General features: G+C 40.3%; 1 protein-coding gene and 1 long non-coding RNA gene across 2 annotated transcripts in view; both read right to left on the reverse strand.

The window, feature by feature from the left end:
• Positions 1-10,023, reverse strand: part of LOC111261510 (uncharacterized) — a 37,287-nt gene extending 27,264 nt beyond the window's left edge. The window contains exons 1-2 of the long non-coding RNA XR_002681029.2: positions 9,922-10,023; positions 6,543-6,654 (exon numbers count right to left, since the gene is read on the reverse strand). This is a non-coding gene — a long non-coding RNA (uncharacterized LOC111261510). The remainder of the gene's footprint in view (positions 1-6,542; positions 6,655-9,921) is intronic.
• A 5,438-nt stretch (positions 10,024-15,461) lies between these two features.
• Positions 15,462-21,142, reverse strand: part of LOC111261496 (uncharacterized) — a 34,020-nt gene continuing 28,339 nt past the window's right edge. Inside the window, exons 13-17 of the mRNA XM_022835031.2 lie at positions 20,586-20,775; positions 20,007-20,147; positions 19,578-19,690; positions 16,270-16,539; positions 15,462-16,126 (exon numbers count right to left, since the gene is read on the reverse strand). Coding sequence (XP_022690766.1) covers positions 16,275-16,539; positions 19,578-19,690; positions 20,007-20,147; positions 20,586-20,775 — 709 coding nt within the window. The 3' untranslated portion in view covers positions 15,462-16,126; positions 16,270-16,274. The remainder of the gene's footprint in view (positions 16,127-16,269; positions 16,540-19,577; positions 19,691-20,006; positions 20,148-20,585; positions 20,776-21,142) is intronic.

A 21,142-nucleotide genomic window follows, 5' to 3' on the forward strand; every position in this document is an offset into this window, starting at 1 on the left:
ATATACATACATACATATATACATGATTAGGTACCTAGTACATATGTTTGTATGGTACGAACATATATATCTATAATATATGCTATTCAGCATATAACAACTGTTCGAAAGTGGTATTTCCAGATCTTTCTGCTAGTAACACGTGCCGTCCTATCTGCTGTTTAGAGGTACATTTTAGAGCAACGAAACGCGTGTTTTTTAATAAGACTTTGCAACGTTTCCATATGTTCTATGTACACATTCGATCGTGCTTTGCTTCTTTGGAAAAGGAGACAAAGTATCAAAGAACGCTCATGTGCCAGTGTTGTAGAAGGCTTCTGGAAACCAGGCCAGAAGGTGCCCAGTGTACGAGTGGTACCAATAGTTTCGCGACGGACGAGACAGCCTTAAAGGCGACTCTGATCCTAGTGCCTAGTGGCCGCAAGTACGAACGAAAAACTCGGACAAACAACGCAACTTATGTTAAACAATCATCGGGTCACCTCGAGAGAGCTTTCACTATAGGTAAATAACTCAAAAAGCGCTGTCGGCCTGCTTCGAAAGATTCTTCGGAGCTAAAAGAAAAGTTCACAGAGAGGGATGCACCGAATTTTTAGCAAACCCAACCAACAACTGTCTTAATGCATTTACAGAAAAGCCCAAACCCTATATTCAATAAGTCTAGTTGCTTGTGATTTTTCCCAGTGCTCAAGGAACATTTGAAAGGCAAAAAATGTAAGACTACTGAGGAAGTCTAAGGAAAACCAAGAGAAAAGCTAAGGTGCATGTTTACAATTAAGTTCGAAAACTCTTCTGAAGACTCGAAAAAGACAACTGAGATTTAAATGATCAGGTCTTATACAGTTGATCTTTTCTTGGCACGATAGTCCCTCAGGAACCCTTAATGATGATGAAACGTGACAAATAATACATTGTATGCGTTATGGCTTCATGTACCACGTATCACTGTGTTATAACGTTGTTTAATAACAGCACGCGTGTCTCTTTAGCGTGAATCAGTATAGTGGCTCTAATGAATAGACTGTTTGTTTCGGTATCTTTTCATTCTTTGATGAGCATGGACCTGTGGTATGCTCCTTAAAATGAAGAAATCTATCCATTGCTCATATTGGTGGTAGAAGGTTTTCAGACAGTTTACATGGTGCTACAGGGAAAAACTATGATATACTCTCTAGAATGTATCTAACTTTCATATGGAAAAGATGCAAGTGAAGATATTTTGGTCATTTTCTTAGCAAGAGGCACCATTTCGAGGCGTGGTTAACAGAAATGTTATATTAAGAATAAGAGGCGGCTTCGGAAATTCCGAACGTTTGCAAAATTTCATTTTCTATAAAAAAAGAAGATTGATATCTCACTAGAGGACTTGAAGGACTACTTGGGGCAAAGTGAAAAATATTTTGTAGCCGCAACGGGTCATCGATAAAAAATGTCGTCCCTTGTCGCCACTCCAACAGGGGGTTTTTTCCCCGTCACCAACACGCTCTTGGTTTCGAAGGGTTACCGCCAAATTGTTTTTTTTTTCCAAAACAAAGGCGAAGACCACAACTAAACTTGTTGTAGGGTCTTCTTTACTGGGTACGCCGCCAGTATGACTGATATATTTTATAGACAAAAGATGATACTAATTCGACAAATAGGGCAAAGGCCGAAATCCGATCGCGACAAAATCCTTGTCCATTATCAAAGCTTTCCTAGTACTCTCGGACTAACTGCCTGCGATTAAAGGATTTTTAGACAATTTTTTTGCTAAGGTCGTATTACTGGTAACGCTTTAAGAAAAACAGCAGGAACGTACTGAAAAATTATAAAATTGCAATAACCAATTCAAATATACAAAATCACCATTACGCGGGATTCACCAACACAAGGTTCTGGCCTCCATTTTGAGTAATAGTTTAGCATCAAATCAAAAGATTTAGTAGTCTTCAGTTCAGGTCACTATTAAGCTTGACCAACGTTAATATTGTTACACAGCCTTTTTCTTTGATTTAGCGTATATTCGTTGAAAATTGTTGTTAACATTTGCTACACCTTTCAGCATGCATTCACTGTAGATCGATAATTGTATGTATAATTCTATGATGGCCTTTAGTTTAAACGATCGGGCTTGTCGATAAAGGCAGTTACCGTAATACCTTATGGGGTAACTCAGGGACACATCGTGCTATATAGGTTCGTATACGGGCATAGGTACACGGTTTGTTTCGTGCTGGGAGCCGGCCATCTAACTACTAAGCCGCGATATCGGACGTAAGAGTCGAACGATAGAGGTTTAACCAGGCAGAGATACAACACATTAACAAAGCTATATATTTTGGTTACTTTATTATCAAGCTAGTTACAGTTCATAGCCACTTACTGACGTCTTTAGATGGTGTAATAGAGCAAAAGCCGTCTGTTGCAGAATCGTTGGTTGAACATTTGGGCTTTAAAAAGTAAAATTTCATTCTTGCAACAAAAATATGCCTGGTAGAAGTAAACAAACGTCTTCACGCCCGAGTAGATACACAAAGTTACGTCATTTCCTTTAAAGGACATGATTTCCTTTCGATTCTATCAGGTTCTTTTTGTGAGAAATTTTCTGGAAGAGATGGAGGTAATGATCCAGAAAGCTCGAAATAGGCACTCTCAGCCTCAAAAGCTTTCATCCGTACATACTTTGCGCGTAGCAGTTTGAACATGAATTGAAGACAAAATGGCTGGTTATAAAAATTGTATCACCAAATGTTCAGCGGCTCCCAAGCTAGATTACTTCATCGTAGTGGCGACACCTCATACAAATTTTAAGAGTTCATAATGTAAGGTACAAGTTATCGATTCATAGTTTGGAGTAAATCCTAGTTTTGAAATAGACATATACTTATATTTCCTACCTTACCGAAAGGTTTTCTTATTCTACCTAAGAACGTTCATTAAATATATCGCCTATAGACTTTCAGCCCGCTCTATATTTCGTACAGATGTGCCATTCTTAAATCGGAGAGATATCGATTGTTTTTTTTAGTCGCGTCGGGGGGTGTCTGGAGGCCAAGGTTCGCCAATTATCGATGTGCTAATTTCGAAATGCACTTACCCAGATTCAAGGTGGACGACATGTTTGCAAAGGAAATAACTACATCAAGGCACAAACACTGCTTGGGTTGATGAAAAAGAAAATCTGGGATGTGTTAATGGAGTCCGGTTCAGCAATTTTGTCTCCTTGACAGTTACAAACGTCTTTTGTAGCGATCGACCAATTATAGAAGAAGTTTATGAAATTATTGCGAGGTTGACAGACCGAGTCATCGCCACCACCGAACCACCATCAAACAGAGAGTTAGCTATAGAAAAAGAGAACTCGATATTTGGGCACCGCACGAATTAATGCGAAAAAATTTCGAAGAAGAAAAGTCATATTTCCAACTGTGAGATTCCACAGAAACGGAACGAAATTGGTTACGAGTAACGAAGCATAGATAATATTCAACAATAACGTGAAAATGAAGATAGTAAAAAAATGTGCTCCACAATCTACGGGGAGAGATCATTGTAAGCATGCGCTTCTACTATGATAATGACAGGCCATATACGTCCTTAGTTACTCGAAAAAAAAATAATTAAAAGGACTTAAGGTTTTATTGCGTTCGCTGTACGACTCGTATTTGTACCATTAAACTATTAGCTGTTTCGGTCTTTTACTGTAAAACTCTCTTAGTGGTGTCAACTTAGGTGTAAAAATCACTTGTCACAATTTTCTTCAAACGCCTGAAGTTCTAAGCAGATGTGGCATTACTGATAGCAGCAGAAAGGCATCGATCAAAATGGTGCATCTTTTTAAAAAATATAATCAGTACTTTTTCTTCACAACCCAAGCATTGCTATGCTATCGTGTATCGAATGGTATACTTGTCTATAAATATACCCATACCTCATGCACATATATGAAGAAATATGCTCTGTCCCCATTTGTTTTCGAGGGTAGCCTGCTTGTCGATAGCATTCATATTGCGTATTGATGGCACATGGTGCGCATTAGGAAGGTATTCCATTGTCGAAAAAAGGACCCAGTTCCTTTGCCCACTTCTGCTTCCGGTTTACCGGAAGTCGACATAAAGCCTACACACGTTACATGTGTGTAGGCGCACACACAAAAAAAGAGTGCGTTTATTTTGGCGTAGTCACATGAGGAAGGTCCAACTGTTTTTTTCTATTATCTAAAGAGATTCATCGTGTCGATAATTGACTGAGTGCAATAACGCTATTGAGCTTGTTGTGACGGAAACAGGCCGGCAAAACGGTGGCTGACAATCATGTCATTTCGCGAAACTATCCTATTCTTCTTCATAGATAAAACATTTGAGCAAAGTACGTCCGAAATAGTAACAACAGAAGGCCACTTAATGGTATAATACGACCAGTGATATATCATTGCTTAATTAACTTAATTAAATACGATATCTCGGAAGACTTGAGAATCTGATGTTGACAGATAAGTTCACTCCGCAGTTAATACGACGATAGTAGTTCATCAATTATTTTTAATCTGCCTCGATGATCATTGTTGCTAGCAACAGCATTGAAAAATGCATAGTTATTAAGTCTACTGGCATTTAACACCAGGCTCCCCTATTACGGCCAAATAGGTGTATAGCAAAAGCTCAATTAGAAAAAAATGTCGAGACAATAAAAGCTGGCGGATCGCCATTGGACTCAGAAGGATACATGTTCTCCTACAACTTGAGGAAAAAGCTAGCGTTCCGAATAGCTGAAACTCATCGTTGGTATACTTAAATGGCCGTTGTAGCAAAGCAATAGAAGTTTCATTTTAATAGCCTAAGCATTTTCTACGTTTAGACTACCTTAATCGTATATGATATCCGTTTCAGTGTTTTTTTCATAAAAGTTAGCAGAGGGATCTTTACTCGTAATACTCGTTCAATTCTACAAAGCATCTTTAAGTAGTGCAGGTTAAGCAACGAGAGGGATCGATTAACGCTGTTGATTCTCGCCATTACGGTAATGGTATTCAGCGCAGCGTAAAGCCAAGCGTCACCTTCACGTTAGAATAGCGACCTTTATTTGAACTAAAAGCTTTTTTAGTTTTAGAAGGCTTTTCTTAACGTTTTAAAATAGTTGTCCTAAATATCTGTTTTTCATTATCGGTGCCCTCAGTTTTCGGTCAGAACCTTTCGAAAAGCCCAAGTGGACGGTTCAAAGTTCTGCCCCGAAATATAGCAGCCGGCAGGAACGCAGTTCTTTGCAAAGTTGCCTTTATGTTTTGAGATTTTCGTCCGGTATCGCCGTTAGGCACTCCATTAGACGGTTGGCTGGCTGGCTGGCTGGCTTCGAAACGAAGTCTATCTGTCTATGGCCGGGTTCGAATCTAGATCACAAGGTGTCCCTAAGATTATGGGGCAAATACGTTCCGTACTAACCTATCACGGGACCTTATAGAATGATCTAAATGTCGTCAATGGGTTTTATTCATGCACAATGAACGAACACTGAATTAGAAATAAGTCTCGGAAAGCACTTCCGCAATAACTCATCAGAACGGGGTGTCTTACTTGTATACGACCATACTACCCAGCGTTTAGGAATGGCCACTTACTTATACATAATTCTAATGAAATATTTTCCCCTAGCCGCATCACGAATAGGGTAGGCATTCACAATTACCGATACGTATGTTTCTCTAGAGATTCTGCAGTAGATTATAATCTCGTCACGTTTATAGGACAATTTTTTCGCGCAAAGTTTCTATGCGTCACCTGTTTAACATAGCAGCTGTAATTACTGTTGCAGCAGCAAGTAGCGGAGTTATCATTTTGTTCATCGTATGACTTTTCTACTTGGCAAAATGTTATCCCTTGAGCTGCTAAACTCTCTACGGCAGGCCTTGAATTGACCTACCTTACTCTGTTGCTGGTTCCTTCAATGCGTCCTTCAATGCACTGACTGCATCCGCTATTCAGATACAAAATACATGGAGAGATCGATTTTGAAAGAGGAAATTTTCCGCATATCAATATCGCTGACAGTCCGCGCCTTTCATTGCTAACAATACTTTTCTGAAATGAAACTATCGTCTCTGTCCCTAGACCCCTTGAAAAGATCATGCCTCGCTATTCAGTCCAGTTGGCCATTCGCTGTTGTCGTCGTCTGGTCAAAGACGACTAAAAGTTGCTAAACTGGATCAACGTTTCATATCTGTCCCGGTCAGCCACAAGTTCTGTCATCACACACAAATTCATCTCGCTAATGCAGCCGTACGTCCAATACGGCACAGATCGACGCGATCGGTGCCGACGAACGAGGCATCGAATTCTCTGTGCTGTTTGGTGACATGTCAGCTTTATCAGAGAGAGAATGAGCGCAGATCTTCTATTCATCAAAATCCCCATGAAGCCAGCATATCACAAGAGATTATTAACACCTCAGTAGGTGCCTGATTTTGCCGACCTGAGAGAACGGCCGTATACTAAGGTCAAGATGAAGATGGACAGCATTACCTAATGGCATATCTCTGATGGTCTGATACACTTCTATGTACGACTCACCTGTACATTGCCGCTTCTTTATGACTGGGCAAACCGCATCCTTAATCCGCTCGTTTGTTACTCTTTTTCACTGAGTCTCTCCGTTCTTTACCTGAGACTCATTCAGTGTTCGCTGTAAAATGGAGCTAATTTAGCAACGGTTAACCATCAGGTTCCATCGACGGATGCAATGTCCGAATCGTACATAGAAATCGTGGCTTCTGTATGTGTGACATACATTTTTTAGGCCACAAATAAACGCACAAAGCGATAAAAGTCGCGGGACGTCTATTGCTTACGCCTTAGATATACACTATCGTAGGAGAAGATCTATAAAGATAATGTATGTACCAACATGACGGTGTCAAACAACGAATTGATTCGGCTGTCAGAATGAGCCGTTTACTTTAGCAACGTCAAACATCGTGTTAGATCATCTGGGCCAAAGAGCGCCTTCCGACATTTATAAAAATTAAGTACCGTTTACTATTTCTATATACCATTCCAAAAGATTTCAACGCAATCACTATGCCTGTATATGTTATAGAGATTTCTCGCTAACTGAATCGATACTATCTCAAATCATTTTAAACTTTAATCCCTCAGTACACAGATAGAGAGGATTGTCTCTCTTACTCGCAACGCAATATTGGAAACGAAAATAATTGAATATAGTCTTTTTATTCGTTACATGATAAAATTGAGCCTATATAAAAAGCAGATCGCTCCGTTTAAAATACTATTGAAAAAGTAGATCATTGTATTTAATTAAGCACTAGCTGAAAAACTGTATAAAAATTCCTAGTTTATATCTTTCTACTTTTTTTTTTTTTTTTTGCCTAAATTGGGTATGCCATACGCTTAAATAGTTCTAGGATCGTTTGCAAGAACCTAATTGCACCAGTGCTCGATGTTATTATAACGTTAGTTGCCACTAACAGGCATTTCATTGGTAGACGCACTTAGTGGTCCTGTTTCCTAAAAGCCCCATTAAACAAGCGAGCGAAATTGCAAAACAGCAGGACGGAACATCACAGTACAAGTGGTCCTTTGATATCTTCTTCAAGCAGTTTGGTACGGGTCGCTCAAACAAAAAGCCTCGGATATGAAGAGCTCGACATTATCCTCCCCATATCCTTGCCTTTTTCTATATGCGGAGAGTCTACTGCAACATCGTGAACAGAATAGAAAGCAGTCGCTTTTCTACTGAAATCACAAGAAAACGTTTGAGAGTTATGCTTAAGCGCAAATCTCTTTGAAAGAGGGTGTCCGTGAACGGTGATAGCCTATTCGCGTGTGGTGCGTATGCTGTAAATTCCATTCCCCAGAACTAAGCCAAGTTGAGCCTTATAGGATCATATTTGCACACGTATCCTTTCGCGGTTGAGAGTACTAAGAATTACTGCTATTTTTAACAAACTACCCAGACAACAATCAGGTCAATTATATTTTATTTATAATATGTCACGCATGCTCTAAGATGCTACACTTACATTGGTACCCGTCTAACCAAAAACGAATCTACGACAGATTCCCACAGGGACTTCATCAGAATCCTATGGTCCCTTTAACTACAGGACGCAACTGAGGCACGATTTTCATCTTTAAAACATGCCACAGTACACAATTGTTTTTAATGCACACTGCGATCGGTGTCCCACGATTTGAATCTGGAGCATTTTGCCCCATGCAACTATTGAATGCGCAACACCTTCCGTTACATCAGGGCGAAAGCACTCAGGGAGTCTGGAAAACCTACAGCAAAGTATTACAACGGCAAGAAGCCATATCTTTACATACAGGAACCCCTCTGAAGCTGAATCTGACCAAGAAGGGTCAAACAAATAATTACTACAAATACATTTTGTTTTTTGCAGAAACAGAAGATAGCTCACCATGACCTAATTCGCATAACAAAGCATTAAAATTTGATGTTCGTGTGCCTACGTCATCGGTTTACAGTTTACGATGATAACAACCGCTAGTTTATATTAAAACTATTAGTACATAGTCAGATGCCTGCAAAACTAACCTTTTTACCGTTATCAAACGCGGATATAAGATTTAGAAAAACACAAGGCAAATTGAAAACGGCCCAAAGTAATAATACCCAGTATCTTAATAGCATTCAAAGCGATGGAGTTGTTTTGCAAGTACACACACATTCCCTAGAATTCGGTTTCAGTTTAGGAACTAAATATCACCAGACTTAGGAAAGAGTTGTCCTGCCATAAGTACCAGGAGCTTAAATATATTGAATGGAAAAGATAAAAGCTTTAAGAGGCTATAGTGATAATATACCCTCAGGTGCCCAACAGGTAACAAACTTACGAACATGGTTGCTCCTTGACTGTCCAGCAAGTGTCTATGGGTAGCAAGCGATAGCAAGTGTCTATCTACAGCGGATCTATGGGTCACGAACACCAAATGAATGCCAATAACGTGCATCAGTTGTTTTTTTGTGCATCACTGCATGTATTGCAGTAGCCATACTGGTCCTAAAGGCGCAATGCTATGCACATTTACAATATAGACACGCGTAAACTCTAGTATCAGTGTGGTACAAGGCACTGAGATGTATCTACATTCAGTGCGTAGCTTAGTACAAGCGGAACGGTTGATTTAGAACCCATTTTAAAGACCATATCAAATAAAATTTTAGAAGAGAACATAGTGAGGCCTGTTTTAAGGTTTTACCATCAGTTGCTTGGTAGGTGAAGATAACGCCATCGAGCGAAAGAAACTCGCTTGAAAAGTAGAAGAAAAACAATTGAAATTTTCGTTTAAACAATCCTTTTACTCGATTTGACATGAAGTAATAGCTATAAGAACGCACGACGTTTACGTGAGCCCAGTGCACTGGCTACAAAATCTGAAGCTCCCTTATAAACTGGCCGTGATCACTTGATTAAAGCCGGCAGAAGTCAATTATTCAAATAGAGAGAAAGACGGCAGGCGTACTACTTCAGCGTCTAGCACCGATTCCGTTGCATGATCATACATGTATGTATGGCTTCAAATTGCTAACAACATTTATACTATTAGATCGAGACACAGACCCCAAGACAGGAATTGTGTACATTAACTTGTTATGAAACTTATAAAATTGCCATTTCATTTGTTACGAGAGTAACGTCTAAAGTTTGAATTAAAAAAAAAAATAACAGAAAAGCGCTTTGACACAAGCTTTCATCACAAGCTCTAACAGTTCGGAACGTTCATCACTTATACACCGTCAAGTAATTAGAGGATGTTTCTTACGATCTTCTAATCTTTCTCTATAAAATGGCAATCACTGTTACGCATATTTGCATAATCTGAGTCCCGCAGCAGGACTTTTTTTTTGCATACAACAAGACCTTTCATCAATTGCTAGTAGATCTGATCGGCTCGAACTCACCTGACCATGTTCGTATGAAGGCTATTTTCCGTTTGATCTGTCGCAAAGTAAATAAACAATGACTTTAGTGTTCCGTCAAGGTGAACTAGCGTGGATGTCGCCTAAGTCTGCCGATACCATCCGGATGCTATCAGCGCTTTTAGATGTACTAATACAGTGTGATTGTGGTGATAACAACGAAGTTATTTCGGGGCACCATGGCCTTCCTGTTTACAACTAACAAAATCATAGAACTACGACAAGTTCAAGAAGCTGAGCTTCGTTATCTGATGGTTAAATGATAGTTCCATTTAATACAGGTGTTTAACAGGTAGGCATCCTGGTTTATATCAATTTAGGTAAGCGGCACCTGTTTCCTATGTATGTCTGCTTTGATAGTGGGTGAATTCGTTTGAGTCGAATTTCATTGTTATCTTGTAATCTGAAGAAATTCTCAAGTCAGATCGAATTAGATTAATACAGCAGTGGTAGTCATCGAGAGAGTATGCGCGTGCATTTCTGTATCGCGTACAAAAGTAGATTTACCACTCCGTGCGTTAAGTACACCTAGCGTTAAGTACACCTAATGCTCGAATCATTGATCGTCCAAATTACTGTAAACTTTTTTCATTTATATTCATTAACGTTTGACAACTTGCTAAATTAGGTCTGTGATGCGACTTCATCGAGATGAATCCAGATCAACCATCACCAGACCGGGGGACGGAATCTATCAAAATGGCGAATCGTGATGAGGAGTGCTACCTTCCGATGACACCCGATGAGCTTAATGATCTGCGTAAAGTTATTGATAAATTGCCAAGTTCCCGACAAAATGGTGTCTTGTGTAGAGTGTTGGAATCAGTTAGTCACGGTGTTAACTTCAATGGCCCTTCATGCCAAGATATGTACGTGTACATTGTTCAACGACTGCCGATCTCTTCAATAGACGCGTGTAGAAGAACGTACGCAGCGTTGAAGCGATGTGGCCGCGAACGAAACATGACGAAGTTGTTCAATTCACTCGTTGAGTCGCTCCTTCGATCTCTTCAGCAGACGCTCATTGACCAGCTGACAGTCGATGACCTCAATCAGTTGGTGATTGCTGCCCCCGAAGCTGAGAGTTTGGATTTTATCAATGAGGTCATTGATGAAAATAGGATTCTGCCTGTGCGGCGATTCTATACGGGACCATTAGACGAAAATAAAGCATACCAAGCACTCGAGTCAGCCGGCTACGGTTTTAACAGTATAGAAGATCTTCTCGAATGCATTGAATCTAAAAACATCGAGCATCCTGGTTGTATCAAGCAGGCACGCGTTATGCTGCTATCGATCTTCTCTCGCCATGACGACCTAGTCGAGAGGCAGATGAAGACTATTTCAGTCGTAACGAACAGGATTGGTTACTGTCCGCTTGAAGCACTGCCAGTTCTCGTTAACATATTACGTTGCAACCATAGATGGACAGACTACCCGTTCGCTTTGGCCTGTGTCGGCAATCTGGACCTCGCCGCACTTGATGCTAACGAGTTCCTCAATTTGACAATTTTGTTACTTCAACTGCGCCACTATGCGCCTGTCTTCTTTAAAGAAGTTCTGATAACTCTGAATAAACTGTTTGACAAAGTATCGAATTCCTACAGCATCCAAGAAAGGAAAAATATACAAAATAAGGTTCTTGACATGTTGTTAGAAATTGCAATAAATACACGTGAAAAAGAATGCCAATTGCAGCTAGTAGCGTTTACCGAGAAGCTTCAGAGGCAGGGTCTTCAGCCGAATAGAGACATTTATGTAACACTCATTGACAACGCGAACAGCGTTTCCGTAATCAACCAAATCTGTGGCATCCTTCTACGACTAGAAGAAGGGGGCGCCAAGCCTGATCGTAAGTTAATAGCCAAAGTCAACAAAGCCGTCCTAACATGGTACCCAGTGAGCAAAAAGCGAAAGCGAACTAACGAGCGATTAGAACTAATCAGACATGAACAGCCCAACGTCTATAACTACACTAACAGAACATGATAGAAAACAAAAAACATATACAAATGTGTATGACGGTGTAGCAAGGGCAACAACAGCTATGTATGAAGCAGCTTTGTGTGAATCGCAGCTGTACCAAAATTGAACGGATCCGACAAAATATGATGCCTAAATATTTTCGATATCGAAGTAATGGTGAGGTTATGTAAGGAGTCAAAGAAACGAAAGAAATACTTTAAACGAGTGCAATTGAAAGGAATTAGGTAGTCACATTAGCGTTTGTTCACTTCAGAGGGTTATAGACGGGCGTGTTGTACATGTCGTACATTTATACGGTGCAAATATTATAAAAATCATCACTTTCACATAGAATGCATAAAATAATATTTAGTTATTCAGGCGCTCCGTTCTGCTTCTGCAATCCATAGTCATCGTACCGTTGTATACACGGTTATTATATTATAGAAAATAAATACCTCATCAAGCTTAATGGTGGGCTTGTTCAACATGGCGTTTGCGAAACGTCTTTAGGCTTCTTGTCACCCGCTGTTTCTAGAAATATTTCTCAGAACGAAAAAGTGGATTCATCTAATACGCTTAGTGTGCCTTTTAATAACATTCAATCTAATCGTCACACATGAGCCTGTTTATATTTTTCAACCTGACCTAGCTAACTCTCTAAGAAAAAAACTTAGGTGATGAGGAAATAACTTGCCTCTGCACCCTTACAATTAAACCATGGCGGGCCATTAATGTTGTATGTGCCAATCGGGGCTGTGGTTGACGCGGGCAGTCGATGAAATATACAGTGCGTATGAGTCCTCAACTATTAGCAAACGCATAGCTTGCACTCCCTTTATAAACGAAGACTTTGAGCTCGAAGTCCAGCCCCAACCTGGACAGCTTCTGGTAGCGATGCTGGCAAATGAAAGCTTCCTTTCGTCAAAAGAGGCTGAACGCACCTCTGTGTTTCAGACAAAATCCGTTGGATCTATTTGTGTGGCGAAAAATACGTAAAACTCAAGAGTTCGGGTGCTCCATAAACTGAATTATCGCTCCCTACGCGTACTGGCCTGCGATTAGTTTCTAATGGAAAAGCTGACCTTTTTATTTTCTATCTACTTTAAGGATGGTCGTGGATGCGAGGTAAATAAATGTTGTACTAACATGAACATGGCCAAAAAGAACCATAAAATAAGAAAAGTAGTGCTTGCTAAGCAAGGCTATTCTTTCATAAAGGTAATTGCAGTCGTTAGGACCAGTTATACGCATAAAGTTTTAGTTCGCTAGCGGCTCTATCGTTCCTATCCGACAGCTTTAATCTTGGTTTTAACATGAAACGGTGGAATGACTGTCACAAGTCTTGTGCTCAGATGAATTTATTAAAAACTACGTAAAACGAATTTAGATCAGCTTATTGGGTTTATTTTCTGAAAAAACGGTATTATGAACCTATCAAAGGACCCAGTAGCTAAATACACTTCATTCAATACGTCCTTCGGAGGGGCCAAAAGGAGCGCTTTCTCAGAATATATATCAAACTGACGCAAACGGAACCGAACAGCTCTATTTCTGTTCGAAATTTTTAACATACGCAATTTCTTGCCATCATCATCATTATATCCTATTATTTATACTAGTAAAATTTTGTGCATCTGTCTGTTTGTTCCCATAAAATGTCTTCGGCACCCTAAAGTCGATTCCCATATAGGCCATATAGACAATGAACTACCCAATTGTGTGTGAGAACTAATTTCTTCTGCGGCTCGAATTTTTAAGAAATAGTTTCTTTACTCTTTACGGCAATTTTCTCTACAATGAGCGACACTGTCACACTCACAAAATTAACATGGAAAAAAGTACAGCTCCAGTTATTAAACTGTTTATTATTCATGTCGTTGAGGAACGAGACAAGTGTTAATCTGCGAAAATTGGTAAAAATTAGTGAAGTGTATGTAAATAATGCCCACGAGTGGGTTAATTGTAATGGAACATCTGGGGCAAGATAATGAAATCAGCGGGAAAAACTACGGAATCATCCAACGAAGGAAAAATCAATGATGCAACAAGATACTGTCTTAAGCAGACTGCTTACGTCTACGCCGTACTTAAGGTTATTGTGGCTTTATAAAGCTAAAAACAAATTAAATAGCTCTGTTAACTGAAAATAAAGCGACGCTATATGCACAGGCCTTAATGTCAATTATTAAAGAGAAGGGATAATTTTACTAAGAAAAATGTACTTTAACGAACAATTCAACAAAGTGGAAAATAATTATTGTATTAGTAATTAATTATGCCTATTATTAAACAGCTCTGTAGGACCTCATACTCCTGACAGGTATCACTCAAATGATTATGCTGACTCAGCATTTACGTACGCTATCCGTTCTCACTCCCAATAATTTCAAAAGCCTCGTGGCAGATTGTGCTCGTCCCACTGTTGCGCGCACCGCCACCTCGCCGAACACTGTCACTTACAAAACTCGTATATCAGTCTTCTCCCTAACGCCTCGTGACATGCATGTCTGCAAACGTTTGATGAACAAACGGAGGAGAAATCGAGATACATGCTCCCGTCACAGCAGCCTTCGAACTAGGAGAAGAAAGTAGGTTGGAAGTCAGTCGTCGCCGCTGTCTCCCCCGGGCCAGTCTGTCGGCATGCCAGTACGGCTGCTATAGGGATATCGCTGTTCAGTTTGACCGTCCGCTATCCACTTGTCATCTTCCTCTACAACATTTCCCTTGGAGAGTCATCTTCATGTCGATATCTTTAAACGACGGCAGTTTTTTTCTTTCGCTACCAATGTTACTGCTGCTGGAGGGCGCAGCCATCGACGACAACTGGCGACTAAAGCGACACCGAACCCTGATACAGTCAACGATGTCGGAGAGAGCATCACATCAGCGTCGATCACCTCTCCCGTGCATTACATTCCATTTTACCTACGCCTCCCTTTTGCAATACCAGCTTCGTTTCCATGATTTGAATACCCGAATACAAGTATAAACTCGACCCCACAAATCGAGTCACCGGTCGTACGAGCTACCCTCTTCCTACTCCTCTTCCTTCAAGGGGTAAGATTTCTTGTGCAACCGACGTTGCCTTTCTCTCAACTACTTTCACCATCTACTACGAAGATCATCGCCTTTAGAAGTGCTGCTTCTAGAGCCTACGTACAGTAGCCTACGTACGTAGAGCAACGTACTGTGACGATGTCTTTCATTCCGGGGGAGAGCAGAAACGGGGTTAGGGAGGACTAGCAGTTGAACGAACCCATGATAAAGCCTTTTCCCACCCGCCCCCTCCCTTACTAAACCTCAGAGAAGCAAAGGAGGAGCGGAAGAGTTACACCGAGCTTCAATCTGATTTCAGCTAGCTTCTCTAATGCGGTCCCAAGTAAAGGGTGAGCCTTGAACGGACGCCACGACGACTTGAGGAGAAGAAGGAAGTTCCACAGAGGCCAGGAAAGAAGGCAAACAAAAACATACAGACAGTTATCCTACCGGTCGTTCGCTTTCATTCAACGTTAACGCTACCATACATTCACTATATTAAGCAGCACACGTCGCGCTATTATATTATCCTATAAATGCGATTATATATAGTTTTTATTTCGGCACGCATATACACCGTTATTTTGTCATTGTTACTGAACGTTTCCCGCTGTCCAATCTGTCTCAGCATTTAGACAGAGTGTCTTCGTTACCGCCATCCATTTCGCTTGGCTCCGGTGTGCTTTTATTAATTGTGTACCTTTTTTGGCAGACTTTATTGAAAAACCGCCGCTTTTTAACGAACTACGAGTGAATAACCTTTTCGTATCGTGTTTTTGTTTGGTTCGTGTGTCGGTATAACACGTTACTTTGCATATGTGCGTGTGCCTATGAGTGAGCGTGTTCGTACGCGTGTAATACTGAAATTAAACCTTTGCCACCTATTATCAATAAGTAGTCCCAGAACTGTGCTTCTTGAACCCCGCTTGCTTTTGTCGCTATATAGAACCGACACCGTACTCGGTTATGGCGTTATTTTTATGCAATTGTAGTATATAAGCGACGACATTTATGGGTGTCAACAACAAGTCGGTCGCCTCACTTTTTGCTATTAGTCACAATTACTATTAATTAATAATAAATTACATTATCATCAGCTAGTGCGTAGATTACACTTAAACACCATTTAAGTTACACGGAAGCCTGAAATTGAAGAGAGCGACCGCTGTATTACCACGAACACCTGTAAGCAGATGAATTCGTATTTTACTCGTAACTGTGAGACGGTTAGGCAATCAACAAGGGTACTTCTGCCCACCGCGTCGTGTTTGTGGGCTTGGGTCAGCTGAGACAAAACGATTCGATTAACCATCTCTTATCCTGTACCTGGCTCAGCATGTTTCGTTAGTAGTCGATGCCGAAACGCTCACAGGGGGAACATCAGCGTCGATTGCGGGCACTGTATTAGCCAATTGTTCTTCAAGCCGCAGCAACTCGTTGAGTTCGACATCTTCTTCAAGATCAGGCGGAGGTGGTAAGAACCCCTGAGTCGGTATCACACCCTGATCTAACGGATGTGGGCTTTCGGCTTCCCCCGCATCGCTGGCTCCTTTCATTAGTTCACATACTTCGCTGAAGCTCGGACGGTCTTCAGGCCTGTAAGAATGTTGATGGAGAAAATATTCATACATACATATATATATATATATAAAGTGACGTTTAAGAAAAGCTTCGAATATTAGCTCATACGATGTTGAGTTTTTTTTTTTCGTATGTACAAAATGAGGCTATTCGAGCTTCAGCAAACTGCTGCATTTAATGATTACTGTTAAAATCAGAGTGAAAACTAGTCCTTTCTACAACCGAACAAAATTTTTGCTGTGTCATTTGCTAGTAAACTGACCGTCTACGACATCGCCAGTAGTTCGAGTACTAGAAATTTTCCTCCACACGAGGAAAATTTCTAGTACTCGATTTGTTATAATAGCGAAAAAGTTACTTTAGATACTAACCGAGAAATTAAGTGTTGTTTTTCTAAATAACACTTAATTTCTCAATGAATATTAGGTCGAGTTGGCTCGTCGAATTAGTCTTTTCGCGCTCTCGTTCTCTTTGGTGGTTGTGAGCGGTTGTGATCGGACGGCCCTTAACTTTCTACTAGTCCAAAATTTACTCGTGTTGGAATTTTTCGTAAGTAACTTATTTGTACATTTTGATGAATTTACCACTAAACGGTATCGCTCGACGCACAGCTATTACCAAAGGACAATAGACGCATCAAAAAAAAAAATCAGTATTGTCGCTGAATCGCGATAGACGATAGAAAAAACGCGATCGACAGATGATGAAAATATGGGAAAATTCCCTGAAATGTTTATTTTCGTTTAGATAAAGCTTCAGAAGCAAGTCGTAAGGAATAGTCTGCAACTAAATGCATCTCCCGCTTTTCCCTTGTCTAAATATATAGCTACGATACGGCATGGACCGGTTGGAAAATTCTCATATTAGCAGATACGATCGGATCTTCATATCTATTTTACAATTCCACTAGGTGCTTTTCGAAGAATATAGGCTTCACGTGCAGACGTTATTATGCCAAATCGGTTTCGATGTCAAGCTTGACACATTTGCTGCCTACCAACAGACTGATATGTAACGTATGAGCGCTTTATTCATTCCATATGTTTTTCTAGCAGTTATTGTGTTTGTCTCTGAATCCGAATATTACTATCCAGCTTGAAAACGAATTTTATGGCTTACCTTGTTCTAGCTCTAGATAATATGAACGTTTTTGTTCCAGATTCATTTTTTCGGGAAAATCGTTAATCCTCTCCCAGCATCAGTCCTAAGGCAGGAAATTTTCCCGTGAAGGACTCGGCCAATTTCTCCTACGTCCATATGACAGCCCTACGACCTTGTTCAATTTCCATTGTTTAACGAACTTTCTCCTCTTACTTGTTCTCGTTTTTCTTCTAACTCAGATCGCTACGTACAGCCTAATGGCAGTATGATTTACCAGTGATTCTGCCTTTCTTTAGCCTTTCTATGCTTTCCTTTGATATCGTCGCCCCAAATCGGCATTTCAAATGCTCCCTCGGTCATATCATGGTCTGAACGAAATTCGCTACGAAATTAACCATATCAGGCACCCGCTACCACGTCTAGATCGGCCTCCATGACAATTACCGTCATTTGGTAACTCATTTGACCCTTTTCTACCCGTCCCTTTTCCAGCACTGTCTAATCTCTTAGCGTTACTACTGACCACGTCCAGCTACTTTCGGGTTTTGCCAAAACACACCATAGGCTAGTGCGACAGCGAAGCTAGATCAAAGAGGTTGAAGCAAAGGTACTTTGGTTAACTTATAGCAGTTATTTCAGTTGGCTGGATGGTGCCGTCGATGAGGGCAACTGACAACAACGATGTCCGGAGAAAAGAACAGGTCCCCTTGTCTGTGATCATCAGTGTGAAGCACTGAGGCATTTTGCTTTGATGGCCCTATATCATCTCTGTTAACCTTCCTGGCACTTACACATTTTCGTTACTACTTGATTTATCGCAATTTGCCCAATGTACGCTGCCATTTTGGGTGGTGTTCGGCGTCGGGTTTTTCTTCTTCCTTGTGAGGTCTATTCTAATCGCTATAAGTGTCTGAGAGTGAAAGCGTTTTGATTGTCTAGCTGCTCGAGCATAATATAATCTAACGGTGCCATCATCTTCGTAGTACAACTGAATTCGGTAGCGGGATCCAGGAGTTGCTGTACATACTTTATGCGGGATGGAACGTCCACTGTTCCATTCAAGCGATACATGACCGATCAATGAACTTCAGCTTCGTTATTAGCTATCGTCTTCAACAAATCGCTCTATGACTGCCTAAACAACTCAATCTACTATTAGCCGAGATTGTCCGAAATTACTACTGGGGCATGTCTCACCTGCGAACCCCGTCTTAGCGTTAACTTTAAAGAAAGAACTCCCCTAAACGTTTGAAGTGAGATCTCATATAAAAAATACACGTCTATACTAAATGACTTCTCTATTCTATTCTTGCTGTAAAGCTTCTTTCCCACTTGCTAGGGGGTCAATAATTAAGTTCATTATGCATATTTTTCAGTTTTATCGATTTAGTGTGACGGCCTAGGCACGCCCCTGCTTTTTTTTAGCACTTCATTATATCGATATACAGAGTTTTGATATGAACTTATTAAAATAAAAAATATATAATCTATAGAGAGCTAAACAGAGTATTAAAACTAAAGGCTCAGAGAAAAGGAAAAATACAATAATAACCCTGTGCCAGTTACCTAGTAATGATTGATTTCAACAAATCACAGAGATTCCACTCGGATATAGTAGTGATAAAATGGATTAAAGGAAGCATTATATCACATGTGGTTTTCAGCTGTTTTGACAATTAAACGAGATGACTAGTTGAATGTAGACAAGATTTTTTTTCTTTTAGATCTTCCAGAAAACGCCTTGACCGATCGTCGACCCTCAGAATTTCCTATTATGGAACCTATTATGGAAATCATGAGGTGCGTCCTCGGCGTTACAGCCACATAATCTCTACCGAATATCTCTTTCTGATCTAATCTCATTTTTCCTTTCTTTAAAAAACGTATACGAGAAAAAGCCATAAAATAATGTAGATAAGATACTGGCTTATTATAACAGTAATTATACTCACATGTATGCCCAACATTTCCACATAATGTCATACACTTCGGGTGGACATTCGTCCGGCATTTCTAATCGCTTATTGCTCTCAAACATAACCAAAATGTCTTGGCCAGCCAAATTCTGCAAAGAAATGCCATCAGCATGTAGTATGCTTCTAATAATTATTCTACGGTTTATAACATAAGTCATAAGACTAGTGCTTGCATAAGACTTGATAAGGCTTTTTTTTTTTATTTAGTAACACTTTTTGCTTTTTTTTGAACTTTATGCCGAATTATCGGAACGTAATAGTGCAAATAGATACTGCTAAGATTAAGCGTGTTGTAAGTTTGTGTTAAACAAGTTGTGTAAGTAAAACCTAGGTGAGTACCTATAATTGAAAGGCAGACACGGCATGCAGAGGCACCTCGTGTAACAAGAACGTGTGCAGCTGTACCTTGTAGGGTCGTTCGCCATAACTTAGAGCCTCCCAGAGCGTGACCCCGTAGCTCCATACATCCGATTTTGTACTGAACTTGAAGTAGTAGATACATTCTGGCGCATACCATTTCAGGGGCCATTTGCCGGCTGTTTCCGCCTGGAATACAATCAGCACATTCACACAGAAGTACGTTCTTTTTAATTCGTTGGCCTAAGTCAGCACTCGTATTACACGTCCACACATTTTGTCAGATGAAATTCGTTGGACGACCTCTTCTTGTTCTGCCAGCTAAAATCGAAGGATTACAGCCTTCGCTAGCTGCAACCAACTGATGGTGGTCATCACGAGCGCTGGGCGGGTGACGATTCGCTAGCCGAGCGACTCTCCACTTCAAAAAATCGCGCCAATAAGGCTCTACAATCCATAACGTCGAACGTTGAACAAATGAGAGTGCACAGTATAATGTGCTTTAAGACGTTGGTCTTAAAAGTTTCTCTGGACATCCTACGTTTCAATAAGGCCCCATAGTTGAGAAATTTACCGTTTGAATGTGTTTTTGTTAAAATAACCATAATTTTATGTAAAATACTATACCTTGTAATAATCACGGCCGATACCGAGCGTACGACTCATGCCGAAATCGGAAATTTTGGCAAATTCTGTGTTGACAAGAAGAACGTTTCTCGCGGCAAGGTCACGATGTACAAAATTCCTCTGTTCCAGATACTCCATAGCTCGGCCAACTTGCAACATCAATTTTAATATAACTACAGCGGGCGTATCCCTGAAATAAGTCGAAAATTAGGTAAGAGTTACGCTATCCGACTTTTGAAAAGCAAATTTCGACACGTAAAATTCAGCCAATCGATATCTAATCTACAACCAATCTATAACCAACCGAGATCTATAACCAGTTAGAGCTATATCGTATACCAATATATAGGGCGCTGTAATTGCTATCCAAGAACAATCTAGCTATTCAGGAAGCTTATTAAAATAGACGTCTACCTAGTTCAATATATATAGGAGCCGCTGTTAAGAGCATAGCTGCTAGCCTTTCTAAAGTTCGAAGTACTAAGATTAGATAATTAAAGGTATGTCAAAAATTATCTTGATGCGGTCTCCCCAATTCATTTCTAGATACACCATAT

Source organism: Varroa jacobsoni, unplaced genomic scaffold (genome assembly GCF_002532875.2).
Source record: "Varroa jacobsoni isolate VJ856 unplaced genomic scaffold, vjacob_1.0 scaffold_563, whole genome shotgun sequence".
NCBI classification, from domain to species: domain Eukaryota; kingdom Metazoa; phylum Arthropoda; class Arachnida; order Mesostigmata; family Varroidae; genus Varroa; species Varroa jacobsoni.